The sequence below is a fragment of the Charadrius vociferus genome, unplaced genomic scaffold (assembly GCF_000708025.1).
Source record: "Charadrius vociferus isolate BGI_N301 unplaced genomic scaffold, ASM70802v2 scaffold87, whole genome shotgun sequence".
Classification (NCBI taxonomy): Eukaryota; Metazoa; Chordata; class Aves; order Charadriiformes; family Charadriidae; genus Charadrius; species Charadrius vociferus.
Genome location: NW_009649314.1, coordinates 1,573,398 through 1,599,920, shown reverse-complemented (window position 1 = coordinate 1,599,920; position 26,523 = coordinate 1,573,398). Strand labels below are relative to the sequence as shown.

Sequence of the window (26,523 nt, the reverse complement as noted above, 5' to 3'; positions counted from 1 at the left end):
AGAGGTGCTCCAGCCCTCTGATCATCTTCATGGCCCTCCTCTGGACCCACTCCAGCAGGTCTATGTCTTTCCTATGTTGGAGGCTCCAGGGCTGGACACAGTACTCCAGGTGGGGTCTCACCAGAGTGGAGCAGAGGGGCAGAATTATCTCCCTCGACCTGCTGGCCATGCTCCTGATGCAGCCCAGGATACAGTTGGCTTTCTGGGCTACGATCGCACATTGCGGGCTCATGGTGAGCTTCTCATCAATCATTCCCCCCAGGTCCTTCTCCTCAAGGCTGCTCTCCACCCAGCCTGTATTTGTGCTTGGAACGTTGCCCATTTCTAATTTATTCTTTAAATTTCTGTTGGGATACCAGAGTGCTGTACACACAGAGTAGTTAATGCTGTCAATAGCATGGGCATATCAAAATATTTTCTATGGATCCTGCACCTGTAAAATTTAATTTATCTGTGAATAGTTCAAACCTATGGCTAACCAACAGTTCTTCAGAAAATATCTTAAATGTTCATACACGTGCTTTTCTTTCCTGAAAGGATACATACTTCCAATCTCGGAGTTAACAGTTCCTGGGCATAGTACCATTACAAACAGCTCAGCTGACTTTGGCTTTATGCCTGGACATGTTCATTCATGAAATAGTTGTTAAAACAAAATACAACTTCCAATTACATTCATCTCTTAGAATAACTTGTTTCCTCAGCAGCAGCTTTTTCTTTTTTTTTTTTTTTTTTTTTTGAACAATTATTTTGCAGTTTTCGGTCTTGTTGGTAGAGAGATAACGAATAGTGGATTGTTTGAATACTGTCATGGCTCTTGTGTCAAGAACCAGACCCAGCTCAGAAAGAAAGCATTTAACTATCAGACTGCCTTTCTCAATGTTTTATTTCACAGCAGCTGGGCAATATAGTGCAAAGTGATTTCTAATAGTGATAGTAGAGGTTAGTAGCTATTAACCCCATTTTTGCAGTTGCTGGAATTGACCCATGGAGACCTGCAATGTCTGTGAAGATGAAGATTCATTTTCATACTGGAAGGTAGCACAGATTGGTCACAAATAGTGACTGCAGGGCCAGCTGTACTATCAGCACAACCCTACCTGGCTGCTTAATCAATTCTCAGCCTCACTAAGAGCAGCAGGCAGGTATTACATGACTGCTAATAAACTGGTGCGTGCATAGTTGCTTAGTTCCAATAGCCACCACTTAGCCACTGATAACACATTTTTACCTCACACAGAAGTGATTGCATGAGCTGCTAAAGAAATAAGTAGATAGATCAATAGTTAAGACCACTTACAGTCTGAACAATTCACATTGCCTGTCAAGCTATCACTCTTTAACTTGAAACAGGGCTGAATGAACAGGAGTTGCAAAATAAATAAGGCAAAGGGGGAAAAATGATGAGGTGTTGGTGAGTTCATAGGCCCCCATAGCTTCACTTTGTGCTTGGTGGTGTGTGAGCCTTTCCTTGTCACATTCTAAAGCTTGTTACCTAACCACGTTTGGGAGTCAGTCTTGTAGAATCATAGAATAATTTGGGTTAGAAGGAACCTTTAAAGGTCACCTAGTCCAACCTCCCCTGCAGTGAGCAGGGACATCTTCCACCAGATCAGGTAACCAGCACAGATTTCATATAAAGCACTTTGGATATGGATTCAGACCATTTCTAAAGAAAGAAGCCAGTTCTAACGCCTGAGCTCTGGAGTGTCTGTGGGTTGGCATGTGTTTACCAGATACATATTCAGGAGCACCCATTTTGCATTTAAGTACTACTGGTAGGAACTTTCTGTGTGATCCTAGTGAGACTTCCATTAAGGGAGACCTCCTAGTATGAAATGAATTTCATGGGCCTGCAATCAGATATTGTTTCCAAGATGCCTACTCTCAAAATGACTAACCAAAAATAATACTTGTTACTATAATGACCGTCGTGAAATGGAACAGAGTTTCCAGATTTATGTGTTTTTTAATAATTGAAGGATACAGTTCTTATTGTCTTTAACATGGTAGTGAAAGTTACATTTGCAACCAAGATGGTGAAAGAAAATGTTGGTAAAGACTAGTCTAGCACAGTATCCTAAAAATGGCAAAGGCTGTTACTGGACCATGAATCCTGGCAATACGATGTCTCTTCAAAGCTGTGATAATGTAATTACACTGCCTACGGTAATTTGGAAGGTCCGATTTCCGAATCAGCTTATAAAACTGATGGGGTTATTAGCACCGAAAATATACTACTGTTTTCCCTACCATAATTATTAACTAGATTTTCTGGGTCTACATACACTAGTAATGAAGTTTGGATAATTGATAATATTTATATTCAAACAACAGTCATGACAAATGACTGTGCATTTACACGGACTGCCACTTACACAAGCTATTAGTAGTATGTCAAAAGTACTTTCGTAAAGTTGTATGTAAGTAGTTTGTACATCCTTTACAAGCCTTTTCAGTGTTCTGATAAGTGAAAAAAATTACAGTAGAAGAAACAAATTAAAACTTTAATGTTGGTAGCAGTTTAAAAGCAAAAATAATCTTTCTAAATTTTGATTTATAGATTCATAACAAGCCAACATTTTTAATATGTGTATGAAAAAATATACAGTGTATTTATTATTCTAGATTAAACACTATGTAAACATTAACAAAGTTTGAATAATTGTTCAAAAGATCATAGATACCTGAGCATATGTATAGATAACATATGTATAACTTCATCTGCTTCTGTGTTCGTGTGTTTATCCTCGTTGTATTACTTAGGCATTTTCAGAACATATTGCGTGTAAAAGCAACAAGCTGATGAAAGAATGAGCTCAGGATCTGATACAGTTTCTTTCAGGTGGTCTCATTTACGTTTTTTCTGTATGACCACCTGAAAAGAGGGAATTTTAACGTCTCTGTATGTTATTAGCAGAACTTTTGTTTCTTTGTATGGGAAGTGTGTATTCTGCTTACATCATCTAGCTAAGAAGAGGCAATCATCTGACAGGAAGAAATTGGGAGAGAATTTAGGCTGAATGTCAGGAAAACTTCCTCAGGATGAGCTACATTGTGAAATACTTTGACAAGGAAAATAGAAGTGTCTAAGGCATAAACTGAGATTGAGCCAAGTGTTGGAAAATGTAATGTAGAAATAGAGTAAGTATTTTGTATTACTCAGTGACTGTACGTCCTTCTTAGCCTGAATCATGGTTATTTGAATTGTCATTAAGTATTGTTTAGTAACTTCTTTCTAAGATTCTCATCATGATAATGGGCTAAGAATACCGTGTGTTTCTCAAGAAGTCTTCCACTCTCTCTTTTTCGATGTGTGGACTATGGGGAAAAGGGGAAACAGTCAAGATTTGGACAACTTCTAATGAGTATCTGCTTTTCCAGTTGAATATAAGAGTAACTTCATTTGCCATGACATTTTCCCAAGACCATATTGTCTGAGGCTCTAAATAGGAGCCTGAATTTCTATGGAGAGGTCTGTAGCTGGTCATTTTTCATTTGTTTCTTTAAAGAAGACAAATGAAAGGCACCACTAAGTCAAATATAACCATTTCTGGCAATTTAGAAAATGTAAAATAAAAGCCTAGCTCTAGTAAACATTTCTGCCAATGTATTTTTATCCTTCGCTGTTAAACTTTCATTTATGTTTTTTTGTTTGTTTGTTTCATCTACAATTTTTGGGTGTTCTGATTTTGAACTCAAGTTGCTGATGCCATTCAGGTGCTTAAGCTCTTGATGTCTTTTAGAAGTCTGTCGTTAAAGAACGACTTGTCTGTCTGCCTTAACATCTCCAGCTTCTGTCTAGGAAGAAGGCACCTGCATTCTGGCTTTCTGGTTTTTTTTGAGGAAAGTAAATTTAAAGTTGGCTTCAGAAATTCTGACAGATACAGCTTTTTAAAACAAATGGTGTGGTGAGTTTGACAGCTCAACATCCCTTAAGGGGTAATGTGTGCTAGTTAAAAAACATGTTTTTACTTTCCATAGTAAGTCAGAAAGCTCTTACTTTGATTAGTTAAGTGTTTATTTATTCTTTTATTGATTTCCAACTTTCCCTTTACATCGTAACAGACCTCACAAGGAGGCCTCTTCAGGGTGCGTTCATTCCACTCTGGAGTTTTGTTGACATCTGCACAGTACGGGAAACAGGGCTGGCCGCAAAATTTACAGATCAGGATTTGGAAAAGCAAAGAGACAAAGTAATAAACATACGGAACTGATTTGGGGTGACTCTTAAGTAGGTCTAACAGCCAGAGTGAAAGTGTCTGGGAAGGTTTAAAATAGGGACTTTGTAAAGTAAATCTTGTTGCTTATTTGCTAAGATTTAATCAGATAATTTCTGTAACTGTTAATACGCCGAATTTTTAAAAAAGCGAAAAGAAAAAAGATGCACAAACTCTCCACCAAAAGAGAGATTCCTTCCCTTCTTAAACTGAAAATTCCCCCCCCCCGCCCCCCAGTACAAGAAGGTTTGGTTTTGTTATGTTTACTTTTTCTTCATGGGAAAAAAAAAAAAAGTTGTGATAAATGTTTAAGAAGTGAAGGATACTTGCAACATTGTAAAATATCTACATTTACCAAAGTACTCAATAGAATAATTTACCGTTAAAAATGTTGTGAAGCAGAATTATACTTGAATTCTGGATCTATTCTTTCTTAATTAGTTCTGTGCTCCAATTATGCTGTTTCCTGTGTTTATGTAGCCATTTCCCCCTTGATAATATGTAATGTAAACATTCAAGCTGAGGATTTTTTTTGTTTGTTTGGAAAGCCATAAAGGGAGGAAAAACCAGAAAAGTTTTCTTCTGTTCTCCTGCTGGCTATCTGAAATGACGTTCTTGAGTTCCCTTTTGCTTTCATTATGATTTGAACTCTCAGCCTAGTCAAGAGACATGCACTGTTTGTATTAATGGTAGTGATAAAAAGGTAAATATCCAAACTTGTAAGTACACAGCTGAACTGTTTTTCCTTCATTGTGGTTGTGCTTGCTATTACTTTATCCTTTACAGTTTTCACTGAGTTACAATCCATGGAATAAACCATAAAAAGAATGGCATCTCTTACCAGATGATTAGCTACCTATGATGACTGTATCCATTGCTGATTTCTGTCTGTCTTCTAAACATTTTCCAGGGTTTGCTAAAGAAAAAAAGAGAAAAAAGCAAACTGAGCTTTTTTTGGTTTTGTTTTGGTGTGTGCTTGTTTGGTTTTTTTCCTTTAACACCAGGTAGTTCTTTTTCCTCAGGTGATACAAATAGAGCCTGTATAGTGCAGATGGAATACACACGGCAAAGGATTTCTCTAGTTAAAAGTGTCCAAAGTGCTGTGTCCAAGTTGTTACCTTCTGTCATTCACCTCTGGATACAGGGTAGTGAGTTTTGAACAATGCAATTTGTTGATAGGCAGAAACTGGTAATTTTGGTGAAAACCAGAAAACCAATAGGAGGAAAGGGTGTAGCTCTTTTAGTTACGAAACCCACCAGCTTCAATCAGCTTTGTAATTCTTCATAGATCAGAAAAAGTTAAATGCATTCTTTAACACTTTATAAAATGGTCTATCTATGTAGAAAGTAATTCTGCTGACACAACTAAGCAGCAAGACTAGGAGACAGGAGAGACAGAGAGAGAGGGGGCAGAAGGGAGTTTCCAGCTCATGTTGTAAGTGACAGTAGTGACAAAACCCCACTGAGTTCTTGCCCACTGAAAGGAAAACAGGAATACAGGACACAGAGAAATCAGAAGTTCTTTGAAGTGTGTCGTTGTGCAGTGGAGCAGGTGGCATGCATGGCCTTTGTTACGTGAAAGGATTTTTAGGGGAAAAAAATCACTAGCATATCCTGAAAAGATGAATGAAGGCACAGGAGATACAAAAATGGAGCCCCAGATGTGTGCAGCGAACTTGTCCCAGTATATTATTCTCTAGTGGGCTTTTACCGTCAATTACAAGGCACAAGCCAGTTGGGTTTTTCCTCTTCCCTTTTGAACTTAATGGCCATTGGCTTCTGTCAATCTATTTAAAACTCCTATAAGGTTAAGGTGTGAATATTTTTTACATAAATGAAAAATATTGGCAGTAGGGGGAATCTTAATGTACAGTGCTTTCTGCATTTGAATTTTACTTTGTGATGATCAATGCATGTAGTGTTCAGGTATTCATAAGCAACCAGGTTCTTCGTAGCGTCCACTCACTGCTCCTGCTCTTTCAGTGAGGTCGCTGGGTGTAAGCGTGCCCAGTGCCGCAGAGTCCTTCACTGCCTCTTCGGGGAAAATGTGTTGGGTAATGGTTAACATGGTGTTATAGCGAGTCAGTCTATTTAAAACTCCAAATCAAGAAAGTAAGTAAAGAAGAACCAGTTCTTGCATTTTGGCTTCTGATTTCTGAGCACACTGAAGATGAGTCACTCCAGTGCTTCGTAAGACTTTTATTATTACTGATGTACCGAGAACAGGCATTTTCTTAAATGTGTTCATGTGAGAGTTTTCTAGTGGGTCAACACATCTTAGAGTCTGATCGTGGATGTATTTTACCTTCCTGTTGGCCAAGAACTGTTTTCAAGTGTTCCCTTCCTTCTGTGAGTTATATGTAACAGTATCAGAGTGCCTCCTCTCCATTAATCAGAGACAGATTTAAACATCTTGCCCTTCAGATTCCTGCCATTAACTCTTTGTAGCTGAGTGGAAGGCGTTACCCCGAGTCCCTCTCTAGGCACTCCCCAGGCACCTTTGGTATTTTCATAATGAGTTCCCATATCCTAGGTTCAGTATTATTTTTTAATGTTAAGAATCTTAAGTTCTGCTTTTGGCCTCTAGCACACAACAGCAGCTGCGTTAATTACAAGAAGGGTGATCCATCTGGCTGCTCAAGATTACTAACTCTGGGAGACAGGTTTGTAGATTGTCCTGTTTGTTTAAAACTCAATTCTTAGAACTGCTCCATAATGAAAATTTCCTAAAATGGATCTAGGTTCCCTATTATAGAAGTACAGCTGTGGCCTGAGAACCTGAATTAAAGATGTCTTAATAAAGGTGATGTTACAGGAGCTTAGTTTACAATTCTGTTCATCCGTAAGTTGCTTGAAGTAGATGCTTCATTTTCCAATTGGTTCAGTGGTGGTGTCAGTAGTAAAATACAAATATTTTACGCTGTCGCTGAGGTAGCAGTCCTCTGAATGCCAGTAGGGAGATTTCTGAGCAGTCCTGAGTAACTCTTAGATACTTTCCTGCCCGTAACCACTATGCTCAAGAATCACCAACGCCTTACATTTTGCTCTGATGCTAACAGGGAGCAGGTAAAAAACATTTGAGCATTAATACTCATTGCATAATTCTATAAGCCCTCAGATGGCATCTCCCAGAGCCTATTGCAGTGCTTGGCTGGCAGTTGAGAAGGTTGAATAACCACTGTGAACTCCACAGTTGTGGAGAAGGCTGACATCCTAAGCTTTCATATCAGTGCGTGGATGCTACAAGTTTCTTCTTCTGTTGCTGTTTCAGAAGACAGGAGCAGCAGGTGACACCGTAGGACGAGCTGGGTGGGACTGGCTTGGGCAGACAGGGTTAGTCATTCAGCAAAGTGCTTTTCCTTGCATGTACTTCAGCAACGCAAAGTTCAAGCAGCACTTCCACCCTCCAGACTTTTATTGCTAATGAGGGCCCTTTTATTCAAATCCTTTTCTTGGCAAGGCATACTGGGAGAGGAATGAAGTCAATTTTGTCAAAAGTTACTGTGGGAGGGCAGTAACAGCATTGTTAAAACCCGTGTCTGGGCAATTCCCTTGATACTGTTCTTTGCATCCTAATTTCCCCATGAAGCCTAATTAACAACATGCCAATGTTTACATCTTTATTCAGTACTTGTAATACTTGGGATTGTGTTTGACATTTGGAGTAGAGACTTGACACACAAGAAGAGCTGTGCAATTTCTTTATTATTATTATTTTATTCAGGCTACCAAGGAAGAAGGGGAGAAATAAAGGAAGATGTAAAGAAGAAGTTACATTTTAAAATGAATTATTTTCATATGATACTAATTTTGGAATTTTTTCCCCCTACCACATCAACTACATCTGAATTTGTTTGGGCCCCTTTTGTACACAGATGTTTCTTCGGGGGAGTATCTGATGTTTCAACAAACACAGGACTCCTTCGCCAGTTTGTGTGCTGTGTGTGGGAGAGGAAGTTATGTGCTCACTCTGCAAACACTTTCAAGTCTAAGATCTGATTTCCTTCAATTTAACACATGTAACTCTTGTGTTTATTAATGGTCATAAAACTAGTTGTGCCCTTTAATAAATCAGGATTTTTTTTTTTTTCTTGATACCAACCTCTGCCATTCAGTTTCTGGAGACTATTATGTATTACTAGCACAATCTCATTTTTATTTCTTAGAATTCTTATCAACTGCTGTTTTTCATTTCTCAACTTCTTTCCTTATTTATCTTGTAAAACGTATTGTGTTACCTTTCTTGAAGGCTATTTTCATTTGTATTTTTTTATTTGTAGATGATAATAGCTAAAAGTGTACATTTTGTTATGTAAAAATGTTTTGTTATTTTAAAAATGTTTTAAATGTAAAAATTTTATATAATAATTTTTATAAAAGAGTAAATATGTTTTAAAAGTCTATAGTAAAAACTTAAATATATTTTTAAAGGTTAGCATCACATGGTTTTACTATTGTAATCTGAGTTTATAAAATACTATTGAATGTGTTGGTAGCATATGGTTTGACCTTATTTAGGTCAAATATGTGAGGTATTTAACCTGCCTCTTCATTCAGCTGTCTAAAAAGAAAACTAAATCTAGCAGTCTTTTGAGATTTGCAGTAAAATACACAATTACAAGAACATAAGAATAGCGGACTTTATACACATATACATTTAAGCATATACGTGTGTGTATATATGGAACATGACTGTTTTCAGTAATACATTTTCTTAAGGCTTTGTTTCATGCATCTTGAAGATGTAAAGTAGAATTAACACAAAGGTGTTTGTAGCAATTTCACATCAGCAGTTCACAATTCTTGAAAGGCATGTGATATTCCTCCGAGAACAAATCTGCTTTCTCTATGCAGATGGCATTGTATTCTATGGTTTTAAATAATTTTTAAGGCTGTCCATAAAACGTATTAGACATTTCATTGCCACTACATGTTATCAGAAGTAATTTTTTCACTGGGGATGTGGCAGTTTTGTAGCCTCTGACTTTACTGTTAGTTGGAGTGACTGATAATATGTATGTGCTGCACTTTCCAACTTGGCAGAACAGTTTGAGCATCAGCTATTAAAATGTATTTAACAGTCAATTTGGTTTGTCAAACCAGACCATTTAGTAGAAGGTGATTATAATAAATGCAATTTCTGTTCCACATACAAACAGTGGGAATTGACTAGCTGTTTCTTGGTGCTATTTAAAGTTGTGCTTGAAGTATTAGTGATCTGACCATGCCCAAGAATCTTGTGTTTATGACCAAAACAGATTAGCATACAAACATTAAAACTTAACTACTGCAAAATAACAACAATTCTGGGAGTTTAAATATAACAATATTTTCTCTTTAAATATTTATAAGGCAACAAAGACGTTTTAAGCTTATTGCAAATTCTCAAACGTGGAATTTAAAACAGATGGAATGAATATTTAGCTTTTCCCTCCAGAGACATCACAGGCAATGAATGCATTGAGTGAACAAGATAGTTAAAGGGAAATAGCATTTAAAAGAAGTATTAAATGAACGTGTAGATAATATACTTATCTAGATATGCCAAACACTATTTTTTCACCTTTAAAAACTTTTAATATATGGAAATTTTGTGGCTAACTTTACTCCTTTTTGCCTGCAATGATAAGTTCAGCCAGAAATAATCTGCCTCATTATGCAAAACAAGAACTGTTGAGGTGCATGTGAAACTTGCTGCTGTAACTGCGTGGTACAATTATTCTTGTCTAAGTGCCCTTTTTTCTTTCCCTGTGTGGCTCGTCATTCACTGAGCAATGGCTAAAATCAAAGTCCAGTCTTGCAGTCAGTAAGTATTGTCTGTTATTGTTGCGGTTTATGAAGAGATGAGTAACTCATTAAGAAAAATAATCATAAGATGCTTGAAGTCATTTATAAGACTGTTACTTCCTGTGTAGTTCTAGTAAATATTTATTCTGTGTAGAACTTGTCCTGAACTTCTGTAAGACCTTGCCATTAGGTAACATAATGACGTTCAGATGTTTCTGGAGCAGCATTAAGTGAATAGGGTCAGGTGGTGGGAGCTTCTGGTTTCTGAAGATCTGGTTTTTCTGTTGGTTTCCATACTCGGCTTCAGTGAGTTCCCTGGATGAGCCCTGTTTTTGTCAGACACCAGTTACCTGCCGCGTTCTGGAGTCAAATGGGGAATCTGGGGTCTTAATACCCACTAATGACAGAAAGCCTGAGTAGTAGAGGCAGCATACTGCCACGGGACTCCGTGACATCGGGCAGCGTATTTCTGAGACTGAACGAAGTCCCATCTTAAAGAGAAGTGATATGCAGTGGCAAGTTTTGGATTTTAATATGCAAAATAGCATAAATCAGATGAGCAGTTTTGAATGTACCTGTTTCAGCACTCCACACGTATATCGGTTGGTGATAACTATTAGATAATTAGTTTCTAGATAATTATTCTAGAAAATAATTAAATAAAAGGAAATTAAGTGGTATAAAAATATTATTTCATTTTGTGCCTGAGAACAAGCCATATTCTGTATTACCTAATAGAATAAAATTTAACTTATTTGTTCCCTATTAAGTCCCACTTTAGAGTTTAAATGTATTTGACTCTTTTTTTCTTTTAAATTCTTAAGTAAGAAATTTGTTACACTATTTCATTGGTTGTAGTACTTTGGTAATTTATTCTTCATCATGTTGGGAGTATGACTGCATTTGTAGTTCAGCTGTTTGGTTACATATTAGGAATGCCATATACCCATATAGCACTAGTTGCCCATATATAGGGCAACTAAGGTGATTGAGGGATTGGAGCATCTCCCGTATGAGGAAAGGCTGAGAGAGCTGGGACTCTTTAGCCTGGAGAAGAGAAGGCTGAGGGGAGACCTTATTATTGCTTACAAATATCTAAAGGGTGGGTTGAAGGAGGATGGAGCCAGACTCTTTTCAGTGGTTCCCAGTGACAGGACGAGGGGCAATGGGCACAAGTTGTTACAAAGGAAGTTCCGTTCAAATACATGGAAAAACTTCTTTACAGTTCAGGTGACAGAGCACTGGCACAGGCTGCCCAGGGAGGGTGTGGAGTCTCCTTCTCTGGAGATTTTCAGGACCCGCCTGGATGCAGTCCTGAGTAATGTGCTCTGGGCAATCCTGCTTTAGCAGGGGAGGTGGACTAGATGATCTCTAGAGGTCCCTTCCAACTCCAAAAATTCTGTGATTCTGTGATACCTTTGTGAGTGTAACTTTGGACTGTGAAGTTAACTTGACAGTAACCTTAGGTGAATCCTGTCCTGTCTATATTGGTTATGCTGTCTCTGTTGAATCTAGGTGCTTTCTGCTGAATGAGAAGAACTCTTCTGCCTAGTCCCAGATTTCTTTGGGTTATCCCATAAAACTTTAAATGGGTGTACAATATCCCTGGGTGAGAGCAGACTTCAGGCCCAGTGGCCCAGGCATTCTTTTGCTGTCTTTTGGAAACATCTAAATAATGTTGTATTTAGGCTTTATACGTCTACTTAGAATTATCTTTGTGGAAGCAAAATAGCAAACTTGAGTTTGATTACAGAGCACCTGGCAATGTAGGCTATTAATTTTGTGAAGGGTCTTAATCTGTCTGCAAGAGAAGAATAGTGTTTTTCACAAAAAGAAGTGAAAAAATTATGAAAAAGTGCAGTGTCTCTTTGTATCATTACCTTGATGTGTATGAAAGATGCGCTGTCTTACAGTATGCACAATAATTTTTGCAATAGCTTGCTTGAACTGAGGGTTTACCAGAACTGAACCTCTGATTTAAAAAAATAGCTTTTAAATCTTTATTTTCCTTTCTTCAGTCTCTTGTTCAACAGCACGCGCCTCTTGGAATTTTCTTTTTCCTCTCTTTCCTTTTAAATTCCTGCAGTGTCACCATGGTTAAGCATCGAGTCACAGGAAGGGCAGCAGGTCAGATCGAATGCTTGGCTAATTGTTGTGGGATTTGAATATATCGGGGAAATAGACTGTAGAGTTGAAAGTCTCCTGCTTGCATGGAATTCTCAGTGTCCTGAAGGAGGAGAGCTGTGTGGGCGGAGGGGAAGAATGAAGGCTGGCTGAGCGCCGGGGTGGCGAACCAGTGCCTCCAGCAAAGGAGTCCTGCAGGGATGGAGTTAAGGCAAAACTGACTATGGAAGTCGAGAGCTCTGACAGTGTTAGGATCACTCTGTCCTGCAGTCCCCACCTTAAGTTTTTCTGCGCTAGAAAGATTCAAGCTTTGCAGAAGAATCTGTTTTCAGTAAGGATATGGGATTGTCAAAATTCCATTTAAAGTATCCTAAACTGTATCCGATCTTAAGGTCTCATCAGTGATCTACTTTCCAAGATCAAATTTATTTTTTCAGAAATGCGGTTATGTGCTTTCTAGTAGCACTTGCCTCTGTCTCAGCATCACTCAAAAAACTAGGTATGGCCACCAGTTTCTTTTCAGATGAATGTTAAAGGATATCACTTCCCAGATGAGCTGGAGGTTCAGGATCTCCTCCTGGTTCATACAGAAGTGGATACAGCATCTGTACTTGTCTTTAGCTTTGTCAATTTTTCATCGCCTGGAAATAGAAAGAGGCATTGATGGGAGCAGAACGGGAGTTGATATCCAAGTGTTAAAGTAGTACGGCGTCATTGGAGAACATAGTGATAAAAAGACAGACCTTTCTTTCTGTAGGACTTTTGTCTCTGAAATATGGTTGCTTCCAACGAAACCCCTATCTCACTTCATCTCTCCAAAAATCAGTATTTCTGGAATGGTAAATACTTCTGAAAGTGAAAAAAACTGGACAGAATCTGATGGCAAATACTTGAAAAGATAAAGCTTTCAAATCTAGTTTATCCGCTCACCTATAAATAGATGTTCTGAGGGAAAAATATATCAAGAATCCTTTATTTACCAGGACTCCTACCAAGTAATTGCAAGGTCAAGATACACAAAAACTGAAATTATGATTACAATGTTAAGTTTAAAATATTATGTGTACATACCATATTTTTTTTCTATGTATATATACACTTCATATCAATGTGTACTTTTTAAAATAAAAATGTTTAGGTTTAAAAAGTTGGTAGAATCTGAGGGAGGAATATTCACAAAAAATTACTTTAACCAAGGGTGGCTGATTTTTCTTCTGCTTGCTCTGTAATCATTAGAAAAGAAAAACTCCTTGAGGAGACCTAACATCTGAAGTTAGGTTCCTCCTCTATATTGTTCTTCAGAGAAGTTGTTTTTCCTCTAATGTTTCATGAGGACTCTGTAAGGAGACTGGCTTTTCTGTGCTAAAGGTAGCCTTTGTGCATGTTCTTTTGTGTCATTTTTGATTATTTCAAGAAACAGTCATTTCAGGTGTGACACTATAGTAATTTATTTTTAAACATAAGCTGTGTGATAGAGAAAATTAAAAAATAACAGTCACGTGAAAAAACTTTTGAAAATAATTTATTCAGCCATATATAACTACTCCCAGCCTTGATTGGCGTGTGATTTATAAGCATCCCCTTGTGGCAATGTATTGAGACCACTTGGTACAGCATTAGGTTTTTCCTAAGAAGCTGAATATTGCGTTACATTGTACATGAAAAGTGTCCAAGCTATGTTATTACGAGTCTGTAGTTAAAACTTTGTAATCTTCTGAACCTACTTTAACATCATCTGAATTTCAACTCTGCTTGAAATAACTGGCATTGGTAGTGATATTTTTAGAAAATTTACACAGGCTTAGGTATTGCTTGATGTCAGTTTTTTGTAAATGTAAGAGTGACTAAGATAAACTTCAAATATATTAAATTCTTTATTTTCTAAGTATGTGATTTGTCTGTGTGAGAGTTTTCTGTACAAAGCTGTAAAAATATTTGTCCTACTAAGGTCAAGTGGTTACAGGCACTGAAATTCACGTTATTAACTTCATGTAATATTTACACTTTTTAACTTTTAAAATAGAAAATGAGGACTTAAATATACAACTAATGTTTTATCATGACATGTTTATATTCTTTGTAGCACGTAAACTTGGTTCATAGTTAAGTTACATAAATGCGTGGTTGTCTGTATTTGGTCTCTGCTGTTGTATTTGAAGTTGTATTGATGAGGAGCTGTTGATACAGGCTGCCTACCGAAAGAAGTGTCTTTTCTGACAGGTCAGATGTTAGGGATTGTTAGGAGTTCGGGAAAGGATTTCAAATTAAATTATTTCTTTTTGTCTAGCAGAGCAATATGTTTCTACATTAGAAATGCATTACTGTGAATATATTAGCTATGAGATTTGTTGCCTTTTTGATTGAATTTAAGTGGTGTTTTCTAGAAGTCTTATACCAACATGAAGCAAATTAGTGTTTGTCAGCATTCAGAATTGATGAGTTATTCCGTTCTTCAGGGAAATGAGTTTTATTTCCCATATGCAAGTGTGATAATTCTGTGTTGCAGTGGAAAATACTTGTAGCAGATTTGGAGCAAAAAATGTCGTTTCCAGATACAATATATAAAACAAAACCTTTTTCACAGGTAAAGCATTTTTTCCATAATTCAGATAAACTTGATTTAATTCCTAATTCTGTCACTGCAAAAGTGCTTCACTCGATATTCTTTCTGTCTTCTTCTGGCACTTGGGAATTCTATTAATTTAAGTCTCTCTGTGACCTAACTGGTCCTTAGCCCTACAAATAAAAATATAAAACTCAAAAGATATTAACTGTTGTTGTTACTGCAATTCAACATTGTAGATTGCCAGGTGAAGCTCAAAGCTTGTAAAGTGCTTCAGTGCTTAAAATTTCTATGTCTATATTGTTAGTATTTAATAGTGAATAAGCAGCTGCATCAATGTTTTAGTTTAATTTCTGTTTATATCCACTGGTCATACCCAAGCAGGTAGTTTTACGTAAGTAAAAGAAGATGAAGAAGAATTATGCATGTGTGGTCTGCACATCATACACTATCCCAAATTTAGGGCTAGAAAACTCATTCAAAAAAATTAACATTGACTTAAATTTAAGAAAATCTAGAAATGGAAATGTTCAGATATGTTTACAAAAATTTTATTCTTCCCTTTCTAACGTAGTATAATAATTATGATTCTCGTAAGTTTTTGTTGATTTTTTTCTTCATTCTACTGATGATTGAAACTTTTAGTAAAAAAGAAGAATTTAAAAAATTGCTAGTCAAAAATGTCTCCAAGTATAGTCGTGGAGTTTATCTGTGATGTGTGAAAACCACAGTTTAATCTCATTGGTACATTAATTCAAATTCACAGCTAACTTCTGGAAGAAAGGAGGGTGGGTTGGAAAGGTGGAAGATCATGAATCAGAAAATACAGATTAAGTTGCTTCACCACGTTGGCTTGAAGGCTGTCAGCGCATATTGAAATGTTGCAGTTATGCAAAACAGAGAATGTCCGCACAAGCTGTCAAAGCTGGCTTAGAAAAAGTATTTTCAATATTTTAAATGTTTCTTTTTCAAGTATTTTTTAAAAATTCAGTGTGATTTTAGTGGTACTTATTTTAAGGGTATTTTTATCAGTAATGCTAAACAGAGTTATACACTCCAAACTTAAAAGAGCTGATTAAGTCCTTTAGAAAAATCTGTTTCTCTTTTACTAGATGTACTATAGCTCTCTCAATTGTCAAAGTAATATTTTCATATTATGTCTGCCTAATACTTGTCTAGCATCTTAATTAAAAAAAGACTGATAAACTGTCATGAAGTAAAAACTGTGTGATTCCTTTTGCCAAACAAGAAAAATGATCGTGTCATTTGATTGACTGCCACATATTAGCTATTCTGGGACCTGGAACTGTGTACCATTCAATAACTATTGGATGAAGAAAGTCTAACTTCTCTAAAGGTGTGACTAATCTGAATAAACTTTTAAGCATAACATCTGTATTTTAAACACAACATGGATTTCTGCAGTTGCTATTTACAGAAACTGTTGCAGTCGTTTTGACATTGTTTGCCTGTTCCAAGTGTCTGGGATTTCAACCTAGCCCAATAACTGAGTAGGAGAGGGGTAATCGTCTTGGCAGGAAGAAAGTTACTCTGTTAGGACCACACAATGAACATTTGAGATTATCTAAAGCAATCAGATTTCTATGGAAATGATTGCAGGAGGATTAGATTCCTACTTTGGGGTGGGGGTGGGTGTATGACAATTTGTAACCCTTAACAAGGAAACTGTAATGTAAAGTAATTGCAGTGATAGGAATTGGCAATGAAAGGAAATGAGTAAATGCATATATAAGGCAAAAATTCTTTGTCTATAATTTTCAGTTTCCAAAAGCTGGGCACAACCTGGTGGAAGTGAACGTGAGACTGTTGGCAGCGGAGCATTCTGTGTCCTGTCATACCGGCTGTTGAATGTCTTTGCCGGGATTCTCTCGGGTACTTTGCTGCCATGTTCTGTCTCCACAGCGCCAAAGCCCATTACTTACTTGCCTACCTCCTAATTTTGCTGAGGTGAATTGCCACATCAGGGCTCTCATCAGTAGAAGCTTTCAGCCCAGGGATGAGCTTGCAGCGTGGCCTGTTGATGTGGCTCAGCAGGTCTATTCAGAGGCACAGAGCCTGTCTAGACAACATGCATGACATCTTTTAATTAGCCTTGTGATACCTGCTGTCCATTCCTAGTTGCGTGTGTAACTGTGGGACTGAATAACACTGTGCTTCAGCCCAGCAAAGCCACTTCCCAGATGACTCCTGTCAGTACCGTGTGCTTCCTATGGATATGTTCTTCCATAGTGTTTGAAGCAGGATTCTTTTTTTCCAAGATATTTCATTTGCTTTGCAGCAGCGTTGAGTGAGACCAGTAGTAGTGGTGTTTCTGTAGCTTTGAGGCTGCCAAGAGGGCAATGTATGTAAACAGGTCTCCCAGTGTGGCATGGAGGCTGCCCAAACGCGATAGCATTGAGCGAAGGGAAGAGCCATTATTCAGCTCCGTGTGGAGTTAGTTTGAGTGGCAATGACAGGCCTAGCAGCGATTGTTGGTATCAGTAGTAAATACTTCGGTAATATGAATGTCTCTTTTAAGTGAACTGCAAAGTATTCAATGTATTGTTGCTGTGTATAGAAATGAATCTGAAGTGCAGAGAAAAAACTTACTTTTCTTCATGAAAAAGAAAGAAAAGATGCATTCATACTTCTGTACCAGTGACTCCAGCAAGCCTTTGTGATTTGTGTGTGTGCCAAAAGCCATGTACATGCTCTCTAAGCTATCAAAACTGCCAGCTGCTGCTTCCAGGTGTATGCACTGCAATTCTGCCGGATTCTGGGCAAGTCGTTTAATGGTTTTGCACGCCTGTTAATTTTATGCTGCCTTACTTAGTGATCCTTGGGAGATAGTTTATCTTTTGTTAAGTGCATGCACTTTGCCTTGTAGAAAGCGTTGAGTCTCAATTAGGTTGCTAGATGTTGCCTAAAAATCTGCGTATTTTTGGGAAATGTCTACTTTGAGAATAATGTAGCTTTGTAGTCTGTTCCAGTCAAACTGATGGAGGATCTTGAATGCAGTGAAAGACCAGTGAATCCGCTGAAAACACTCCTTCTCATCCTCTGTGCCTGATTTTTATTTTTAAATGTAGCATTTTGTGATCACTGCATCATTGAGCGTGCCAAGTGTTGCCTTTGCTGTCTCAGACTTTTGTTACATTAGAAAGTTGAGGCTCACAGAGAGCCTTAACTTCTCCTGAAACTTTGCCCTACTGAGAAATGTGGTGATTCTGTGGTCTTTCGAATTGTAATGTTAGATTTGGGAGGAAAGAAAATGTGTTTGTGTTTCAATGGGTTTATTCTATATGTTTATTATTACGGTCTTTTGGGAAGTTTTTGTGCACAACTGACAATGTAACTTATCAATTATTGTTATGGAAGAGTCACAAGAGCTGTATTCATTCGCATTTGGCTTAGGTACATGTTAGCTTTGCCCAGACTTCCAAACCTGCCAAAGCCCAAATGTGGAATGTGATGAGTATGGTAAAGACTGGACTGGTAAGAAGAAAAAAAGCTATTCACGCAGAAAACCTAAAATTTTGCCTGTAGTTAGTATAATAGAATATTGTGATGTGTTTTATTATGCTTTATTTCTGATGTGTTAGCAGTTTTTAGTTTCTTCTGATTTTTCTGCAGGAAAGTCAATTTAGTTGGTTATTCTGCCTGTCTCTAAAAGGCACATGGTGAAATCATGCTACCTTTTTTGGTGAGTTGCACAATGGCATGGCCGGCATTTGTATTCTGCTGCATGTGTGTTTCCAGCCCAAATGACTAGGGACCTCTTCGGGTGGTCGCTGCTGGGAATGGTCTTCACAGAGGGGTTCCCAGGACTGGATTTACACTAAATAAACAGAGCCCAGGAGGGGAAAACTGTGATTCATTAGGAACCCTGGTTTAGGTTAAAGTGATAAAAATAGCTGCAGGACATCTTAAATTAGTTTAAAAACTAGAAAAATGAAGGAATCCGATCTAGAGTCTTTTGTAAATTGTCCACTTTTCTATTTAGATTTCTCTGCCTTACTCTCCTGTGTTCAGTATAACTGGGTATATAAGCCAAAGAGATAGCAGAAAAGATTCAGCTGTCAAAGATTCAGATTCTGTAAACAGAGGCTTTTTTAGGCGGTGCTGTCAGTACTACTATGTTGGTCTTCTCCGTTCTGCCAAAACATGTTCCTGGAAGTTTTCGTTTGCTATTCTGGTTTTAGGCAAGATGCAAGAAATGGAAGTAAAATACCGGAAAACCCTTCTGTACATTGCAGATAAACTTACTACATCGTTCATTACAATTGCTTTAGCTATTCATGGAAATGTTCCCTAATAGACTGGTGAACATGTGTGTTGTATGTTTTATGTAAAGAAGATGTAATTATTTGACTCCTACCCATATGCTCTTACCAGAATGTTATGGACATGAATTTTTCAGTCTTGCACATTGGCAGAGTTACAGTGACTCCACTTTCTGAAAATATTCTGTATTAAAAAGATACGCTTTATGTTTAACTTCGCAGATCCAGAATGCTAATGATGTGCTAATAGCACCGCTGGAGAAGTTTCGTAAAGAGCAAATAGGAGCAGCAAAAGTAAGTGACTGTGGAAATGGTTCTTTTTCATTTCATGTTTATTTGAGTTTATCAGTGTGTTTTGAAGGCTGGACTGAAAACAGGCATTTTGTATTCAAACATACTTGATGCCATCCTCATTAACGTATTAGTAAATTCTACTGAATTCTTTGCTTTAGAGAAGGAGATGATTTAGAAATGGAGTTTAAAGACTATTATATGCTTTTGCTACTGTTGCATAGTCTTACCATCTGGAGTTGTGTTCATCTTCTGATGTCTGCGTTTACGTTCCGTTGCATCTTGGATTAATCCAGAACCACACAGACCGTTTAAATAGCTGCTATGGGTACAGTGGCCCTCAAGTGGCTGTTGTATAAAGACCGAAAGAAGTCAGTGTGCTTCAGGCATGCTCTCTGTCTCTGCTTTCCCTCTCTGCTTTACACAGTGGATGCAGTGCAGGGATTCATATTCATTTTGCCAGAGTATTCATCCTCATATTGCTCAGAGGTTTTCCTGTGGTGGAAGTGCTCCAGTTGGTGATTTAAGCCAGTTCTTTAGTGTTAAGTGTTACATCTGTGTTAGACAACCTGCACTGGTTCAATAGTCAGCCCAGGAAATCAGATGTATCGGGGAAAAAGATGTCAGAATGAACTGTTAGTCTAGAAGAGCTATTTTCAGTCTGATCCTGGAGTCTTAAGTGGTTATCAGGGACTGCTTTGATCACAATCTTAGAGAGATGCGTAAAGGCTGCGGTAGTCAATTAGGGTATGGTTAGTAACAATTCCTTCTGTCTGCATAAATATGCTGGTTCTGAAGCATTTTGCATCTTGTGTTAGCACTCATAAAATTTTCTGGGAAATTTTCCATTTGTAAGGTTAAACGGGTATGAAAAAAAGCTCTCTTTGATGTTGTAGCTGAGGTTGCACTTGTGCTGTACTCAAACAACCTCAGAAGAAGAACAGAGCTATTGGAAAGAGAGACCAAAGGTTTATACTTTTTGTACTGCTATTGTGAATGTGTAGCAAACAGATGAGACTGCTTCCGCACAGGAACTAAGTAAATGTTTGAGAAGAATTTTTAGTGTGAACTTGAGGTCAAATTTCTCTGAAATGGATGTTCTTTACCCTCTTACTTGATATGTTTTTGTGTACAACTGCATTCTTCTCTTGTCCCACCCCTATGCTGCTGTGAGATGCAGGGCTGGGAGTTTGTTTACCGTGCTGCCAAAAATCAGAATTTAATTCCAGCACAAAAATACTTTTTGTTTTCCATAGGTTTTAGTCGCATTGTTCAGTTCTTTGTGTTACCATTTCATTTCATGTTCCTATAGCTGCAGAGAGCCCTGTGTGAAAGCCTAACCTGCCGTACTGTTGGCTGTCCTGGTCCATCAGAGAGATGATCCGCAAGTGATTCACAGGGCTCTCTGCAGAATTGTGTAAGACATTCATGTCTTCTTTGAATATATCACTCAGTAGATGTCAATGCATATTTAATGATCTAATTGAAGATGACTCCTTTGGTTTTTGAATCAGCAAGTATTTAACATTAAAGGCAGGACACAACAGGACAGGTTGAGTCCTCTCTATTCAGTGTATCAGAACAACTGGTTTCTTTCCCATATGCCTTCCAGAAAAAATACAAGCATTTTCCCATCTTATATAATTTGTGGAAACAGTGATCATTTTGGCTTGTCCGTGGTCACACAACAGTGTACCGAATGGCTCGGCTAACTTACTGCAGTGTCTAGCGTACTTTATTATGCAGTTCTACGTGTGTTTTGGGCAGTCCAGATACTGGCTTGACACACTGATACTATATAGAGATCTCTCCCAGCGCATTGTTTTATAAAATGTCAAATAAACTCATCTTTTCTTGCACTGCTCATGGAGTTCAACTGTCAAGCTCAAAAATGAGAGATTCAGACTGCCTGCATAACCCAGATTGCAATACAGACATTCGCCTCTGAATTGATTTTATCAGTGGAAGCAATTACAGTTGGCCTTTAACTAAATGGAATCAAGACAAAGAAGTGAGAGATTAATTACATTTAATACTCTTTTTTCTAGTAATTACAAAATAGCGATGTGTGATCTAGGAATAATGAGACCAGTATGAAACAGAATAGAAATTCGGGCTTTCTGAAACTCATTGTTAGTAAAGTAGAGAAGCATGGTCAGATCTCTTACCTCCACTTCTGTTCACTGGGCTCAACCACTGAGAATCTATGAACTCTTATAAATATGGGATGAGTTGAGCTTACTAGTTATTTATCTGCAGTTAATGAAGGTTGGAACAGAGATCTGGCTCTTCAAATTCCTTTGGGGTCATCTGGACTGATAGCCTAACAGAAAACATAGGCACTTTCATGTTACTGGGATTTCAGCAGCAAGTTTCACAGGACACCAAGAATGTCACTTTTTATTTGAGGTCTTCTCTAAACACATCAGCTGTATGGACCATTTATGAACTGTTACTTTTTGCTCTGAAATACCAGATTTGAGCTGTTTTTTCTCCTAGTTTTAACTTACAATAGGGTGTAGAATTGTATTCATATCAAACCCAAACTTGCTCCTGCTTCTCTGTCATCCCTCTCCCCCCCAAAAAAAGAAACTAAAATGTTTCTGGGTATGTGTTCCTCTCCAAAGACAGGCTGAGATGATGCAGACTCCATAGGATAGCTGATAGTTGTGTCGTATTATATATTTCTAGAGCTGTGAATTTACACCTAATTTGCATCATAAAATCTTACGGATCGACATCTTAAGAGATTAGGTATAGAAGCCTGAGGTTAATTGTGTATGCCTTTTGCATTGGCAATTTCAGCAGTAGCTAGAGACGCGAGCAGCTGGTCTTTGTGATCAGCCTTATGTTGTGAGAGCATGTTTTATAAGCAATGGTGAGTGTGGGATTCTCTCTCTTCTAATTGGACTTTGAAATTACTAATTTTAGTACCATCTTAAACTGTGTTTCCAAATTTTTTTGGAGGGGGGAAAAAAAAAAAGATAGTGGTGTTACCAATATACATAATAGGAAATGATATCGGGTACTACTGCCAGATTTCGGTGAGGGGAAGATTATCAGAGAGTGCGCTTAAAAGTGCTTACTGGGCTTTTTTCTTTCTTTTCTAAAACACCAGATAAAATTCATCTGGAGGTAGAAACAAGCAATCCCCCACACTGCCCTACCACACACACATAAAAAAAAAAAAAAAAAGAGAGAGAAAATGCTTAAATTAATGACTGTTTTCACTATAACAATCGCCATTTTATTTTGATAATACATAACTTTGCAAGATTGTTGCTACCATGATGAACTATGTAGGACTATCCTAATGTTGTGTTTACTAAAGGGAATGAGAATATTTTATTCTTTCTTCAAAATTATATCAAGTTTAGGCAAAAAATATGATCACAGAAATCAAAGAGAATATGGAGGATAAACTATATCCTGTTGATGTTACAAAGCTATATTTCAAGTACAAGGACAGCATTAACCCGGAGTGCAAAGTTCAAGTGTTTGTGGAACGTCACAAGAATAACATTAAAGACCAATTCTTCACATGCACTTCAAAAAACTGAAGGTACCCAACAAATTTGCGAAACATTCCCCATAAAACATTGGTTTTTGTAATCAAACCAGCAATACACAAATCTATATCACTTGCTCTTCTCAATTTATACTACTCGCTCTTCTGTTTTTATTGCACATATTTCAGTTCTTCCTTTTCTGTACACACTTAGTTTAAATAAAGCTGAGTTCTCTCCAGAGACTACACAAACCCAGCTTTGCATTGGATAGCCTGTTGATTTACTCCATCTGAGTTTAAAAAAAATGACCCCTGCGATTATTGTAGAAACGCGAGGAAAAGGCGGGTGAGGTAACTGGGAAAGGATTTCAAGCACGAAGCATTTTGCCTTATTTGGTAAATGTGGTTTGCAAGTCCCCAGCTGGTAACTTTGGTGAGATCATTGTGTGATGTGTTATGTACAACAAGGCCAAACTTTCATGTTTCTTTTTATCCATTGAGTACAGTATTTAGCAATATTTGTTCCAATGTTCATTGACCTTTAGTACAACTTAAATCAGATCAAAGACAACAGAAGCAATTTTATTTTTAAGACTTAAAAGGAGAGGTTTTGTTTCCTCCTTACAATTCCATCTGTTTCATAAAACTATTTATTTTCACCAGGAGGATTATTTTTTATTATTATTTACTTTCATTCATTCATTCATTTGAAGCTGTGAATTCCTTTCTACTTGGGAAACAAATCCATGTTCACTGCTGGGATTAATTTTCCTCATCTATGTTCGCATCTTTACTCACATGATGTAGGCATGCAGGAGGTGGCACGCTCTCTCTGTGTTTTATTTGGATTGTCTGCAAATTGAGGAGCATAGAACAAACAAAAAACTCCCCATTTTTTAAAGTCTGTCAGAAAGCTGTCAAAGCAGAGTTTCAGATAGGTTTCTAACAGTTAGAAATGCTGGAGTGCCCATTTTGTGAACTGGTTTCCGTGGTATCTAATCAAATTATAGCAGTACTTGTCAGTCCAAATATTCCTTTAACTGAGAAAAATGAATGACCTTGCTCTAGTAGGTACGGTGGAAGGTATTTCATTATAAGCAGCATCTTTTACTCAAGGTTTGGTACTTGTGTCCACAAGTTCTGAGATATTTTAATGTCAGTCTGAACCATGGAGGGAGGAGGATGGGGGAAGGAAGCAGAAAGAGAGGCCAGGCCCGCATAATTGATGGCCAAATGTTTTGAGTTAAAATGCAACACTGTTTCCCAAAAGTTACTACCAGAGTTACCTGATATCTTTTTGATAAGATAACTTATTCTGTAGGCAAGGAAATGCAGGAGATCAAACCTATTTCTATTTCAGCACGGCCTTTAAAGCACTCTGCGTGAGACGTTCTAATTTAGTTTAGCTGAGGGTTAGTATAAGAAACCCGATCTGTGCAAGGAACTGGTTAATGGGGAAAGGGCAATGACTTCTGTTTATGAGAGATTGTCTGGTTACAGAGAATTTACTAATTAGAAGATCCCAAGGGGCAATTTGAGATCGGTCTGTCCTTTTATTTTCAGTAATAACCAGGTAAAAAAACCCTGGTGGTGCTGACACAGCTTGGGGTTGCCTTAGGTTGGGGCATTGCCAAGAAAGAGGAGGACAGCTAACGCATTGGGAAGAAAGTGTAAGATGAAATGACTGACCAGGAGGAACTGAGACTACTCAATGGCCATGACACAGCTGCAAAACAAACATTTGCTTTACTGATAAAAAGCTCAAATGACAATCTCTTAAAGATATTAAGAGACTTTTAGGGACCCACCTCTGATAGATAGAGAAGCACAAATTTTCTTTAGGTTTTCTTTTACTTATATAAATTCTCAGGTTTTGGATTAATCTTGTGAACTGTGAAGAAGTTGTGAACTGCATTTATAAATACATTTAATTCCAAGGTGTTGGTCCTAGATCATTTTTAGCTGAGAAATAATTCAGAATATGTTGCCTAATCTGATATTGTAGTTAAACTAGTATTGACAGATGCAAGAACTGAGAAATTAGGAGGCTAAGGTAAACAAAATTTGATTTTATAATGGAAAATCTTGTTTGTGACAGTTGTAAGAAAATTTGAAAATTTGAAAACTTCTTCAGATTAAATATTGTTAAAATAGTTTGTTAATTCATCTTGATTTTTTGCCATTCCCCTCTGGATTTTAGTGTCTAAAGGCTGAGGGATTTGGGTCTTTTCAGTCTAGAGAAAAGAAGACTGAGGGGGGATCTTATTAACGCTTATAAATACTTAAAGGGAGGGTGCCAGGGGGATGGGAACAGTCTTTTTTCAGTGGCGCCCAGTGATAGGACAAGAGGTAATGGGCACAAACTTGAACATAGGAAGTTCCATCTTAACATGAGGAGGAACTTCTTTACTTTGAGGGTAGTGGAGCACTGGCACAGGCTGCCCAGAGAGGTTGTGGAGTCTCCCACTCTGGAGACATTCCAAACCCGCCTGGACGCTGTCCTGTGCAACCTGTTGTAGGTGATCCTGCTCTGGTGGGGGGGTTGGACTAGATGATCTCCAGAGGTCCCTTCCAACCCTGACTGTTCTGTGATTCTGTATAGAGTCCTCTAAGAATTGTCCCAGATCCTAAAATTTGGAGTAGCTAGATTGTTGCTTTATCAGCTGCAGCCGTTTGCTTTTCCTTTTGTAATTTGCATTTAATTAAAATGTATGGTATAAAAATAATTTCAAAAATAGATCAAATGTATTTTCACTTTAAAATATAGATATCCAAATAAATTTATGGAAATAGGAAGCTGTGAAGGACCTGCATCAATTTGGTAATTGCTATTAAAATCATTGTTTTAAAAAGTAGAAAATAATTGTGGTGGTATGACTAACCTCTGCTTCTTGTACACTTCTGCATGTGAGAATATTTGCAAAGTTTAAAAAATAGTGGTGAAGAGCCCAGTGTGCACACATTTCATCTTTTCAGGCAGTCTGATTTTCTGCAGAAAGCCGAACCATTAAGCTGGGAGATACCTCTGGCTGAGCACCTGGACCCAGAGGTTTTTTGAAGCGACTAATCTACTTGAGATAGTGCTTATCATTCGACAAATGCAGCAAAATTATTTTCTCATTGCAGTTTACTTCAGTTCACTAACTCTTTCGTTTAAAATTGAGACACTTTTAGGAAGTTAACAGAAAAAAACCCACAAACGAGAACAATCCTAAAGCTTGTTTCAATTCTACTTTATTTGTTTAAAAAAACAAGAGTAAAAACTCAAATCTCATAACTAAAAGATTATGGACACAGAGGTTAAAAACTGTCGGTTCAATCCATTAACTGCAGGTGTTTGTTAGTAAAACAGTTAATATTATATGCAAAGTCTGTTTTAATGAATTCTGTTAAATGCATTCTTTCTGTTGAAAGTTGGTATGATTAACTGGCTGACTGACTAAAACCAGTTTCTGAAGCTGTGACTTTTTTCTGCATTTTAATAAAATTCTAATTTGCATCAAAAAGAAAACGGATATAAATTAAGGGTAAATAAATTAGTCCTCTATAGTAAATAGGAAATTTAATTTACGGTGTTCTGCCATAACATTTAAGAATTAAGGCTTAGAATAAATGTGTTAATTGGTGGAATTGCTTAAGGTAGTACGCAGTACATTTTTGTTGGGAAAAGGAACCATTTATTTTTAAAAAATCTACAGTCAGTAAAACAAAAAAATAAAAACTTAGGTAGAAGGTATCAGCCCTTCT

The 26,523-nt window shown here is 37.4% G+C and overlaps 1 protein-coding gene across 1 annotated transcript in view; it reads left to right on the top strand.

Annotated features, from left to right (window-relative positions):
* Nucleotides 1–26,523, top strand: part of ARHGAP42 (Rho GTPase activating protein 42) — a 137,742-nt gene that overhangs the window by 44,324 nt on the left and 66,895 nt on the right. Inside the window, exon 5 of the mRNA XM_009889416.1 lies at nucleotides 19,200–19,271. Coding sequence (XP_009887718.1) covers nucleotides 19,200–19,271 — 72 coding nt within the window. The remainder of the gene's footprint in view (nucleotides 1–19,199; nucleotides 19,272–26,523) is intronic.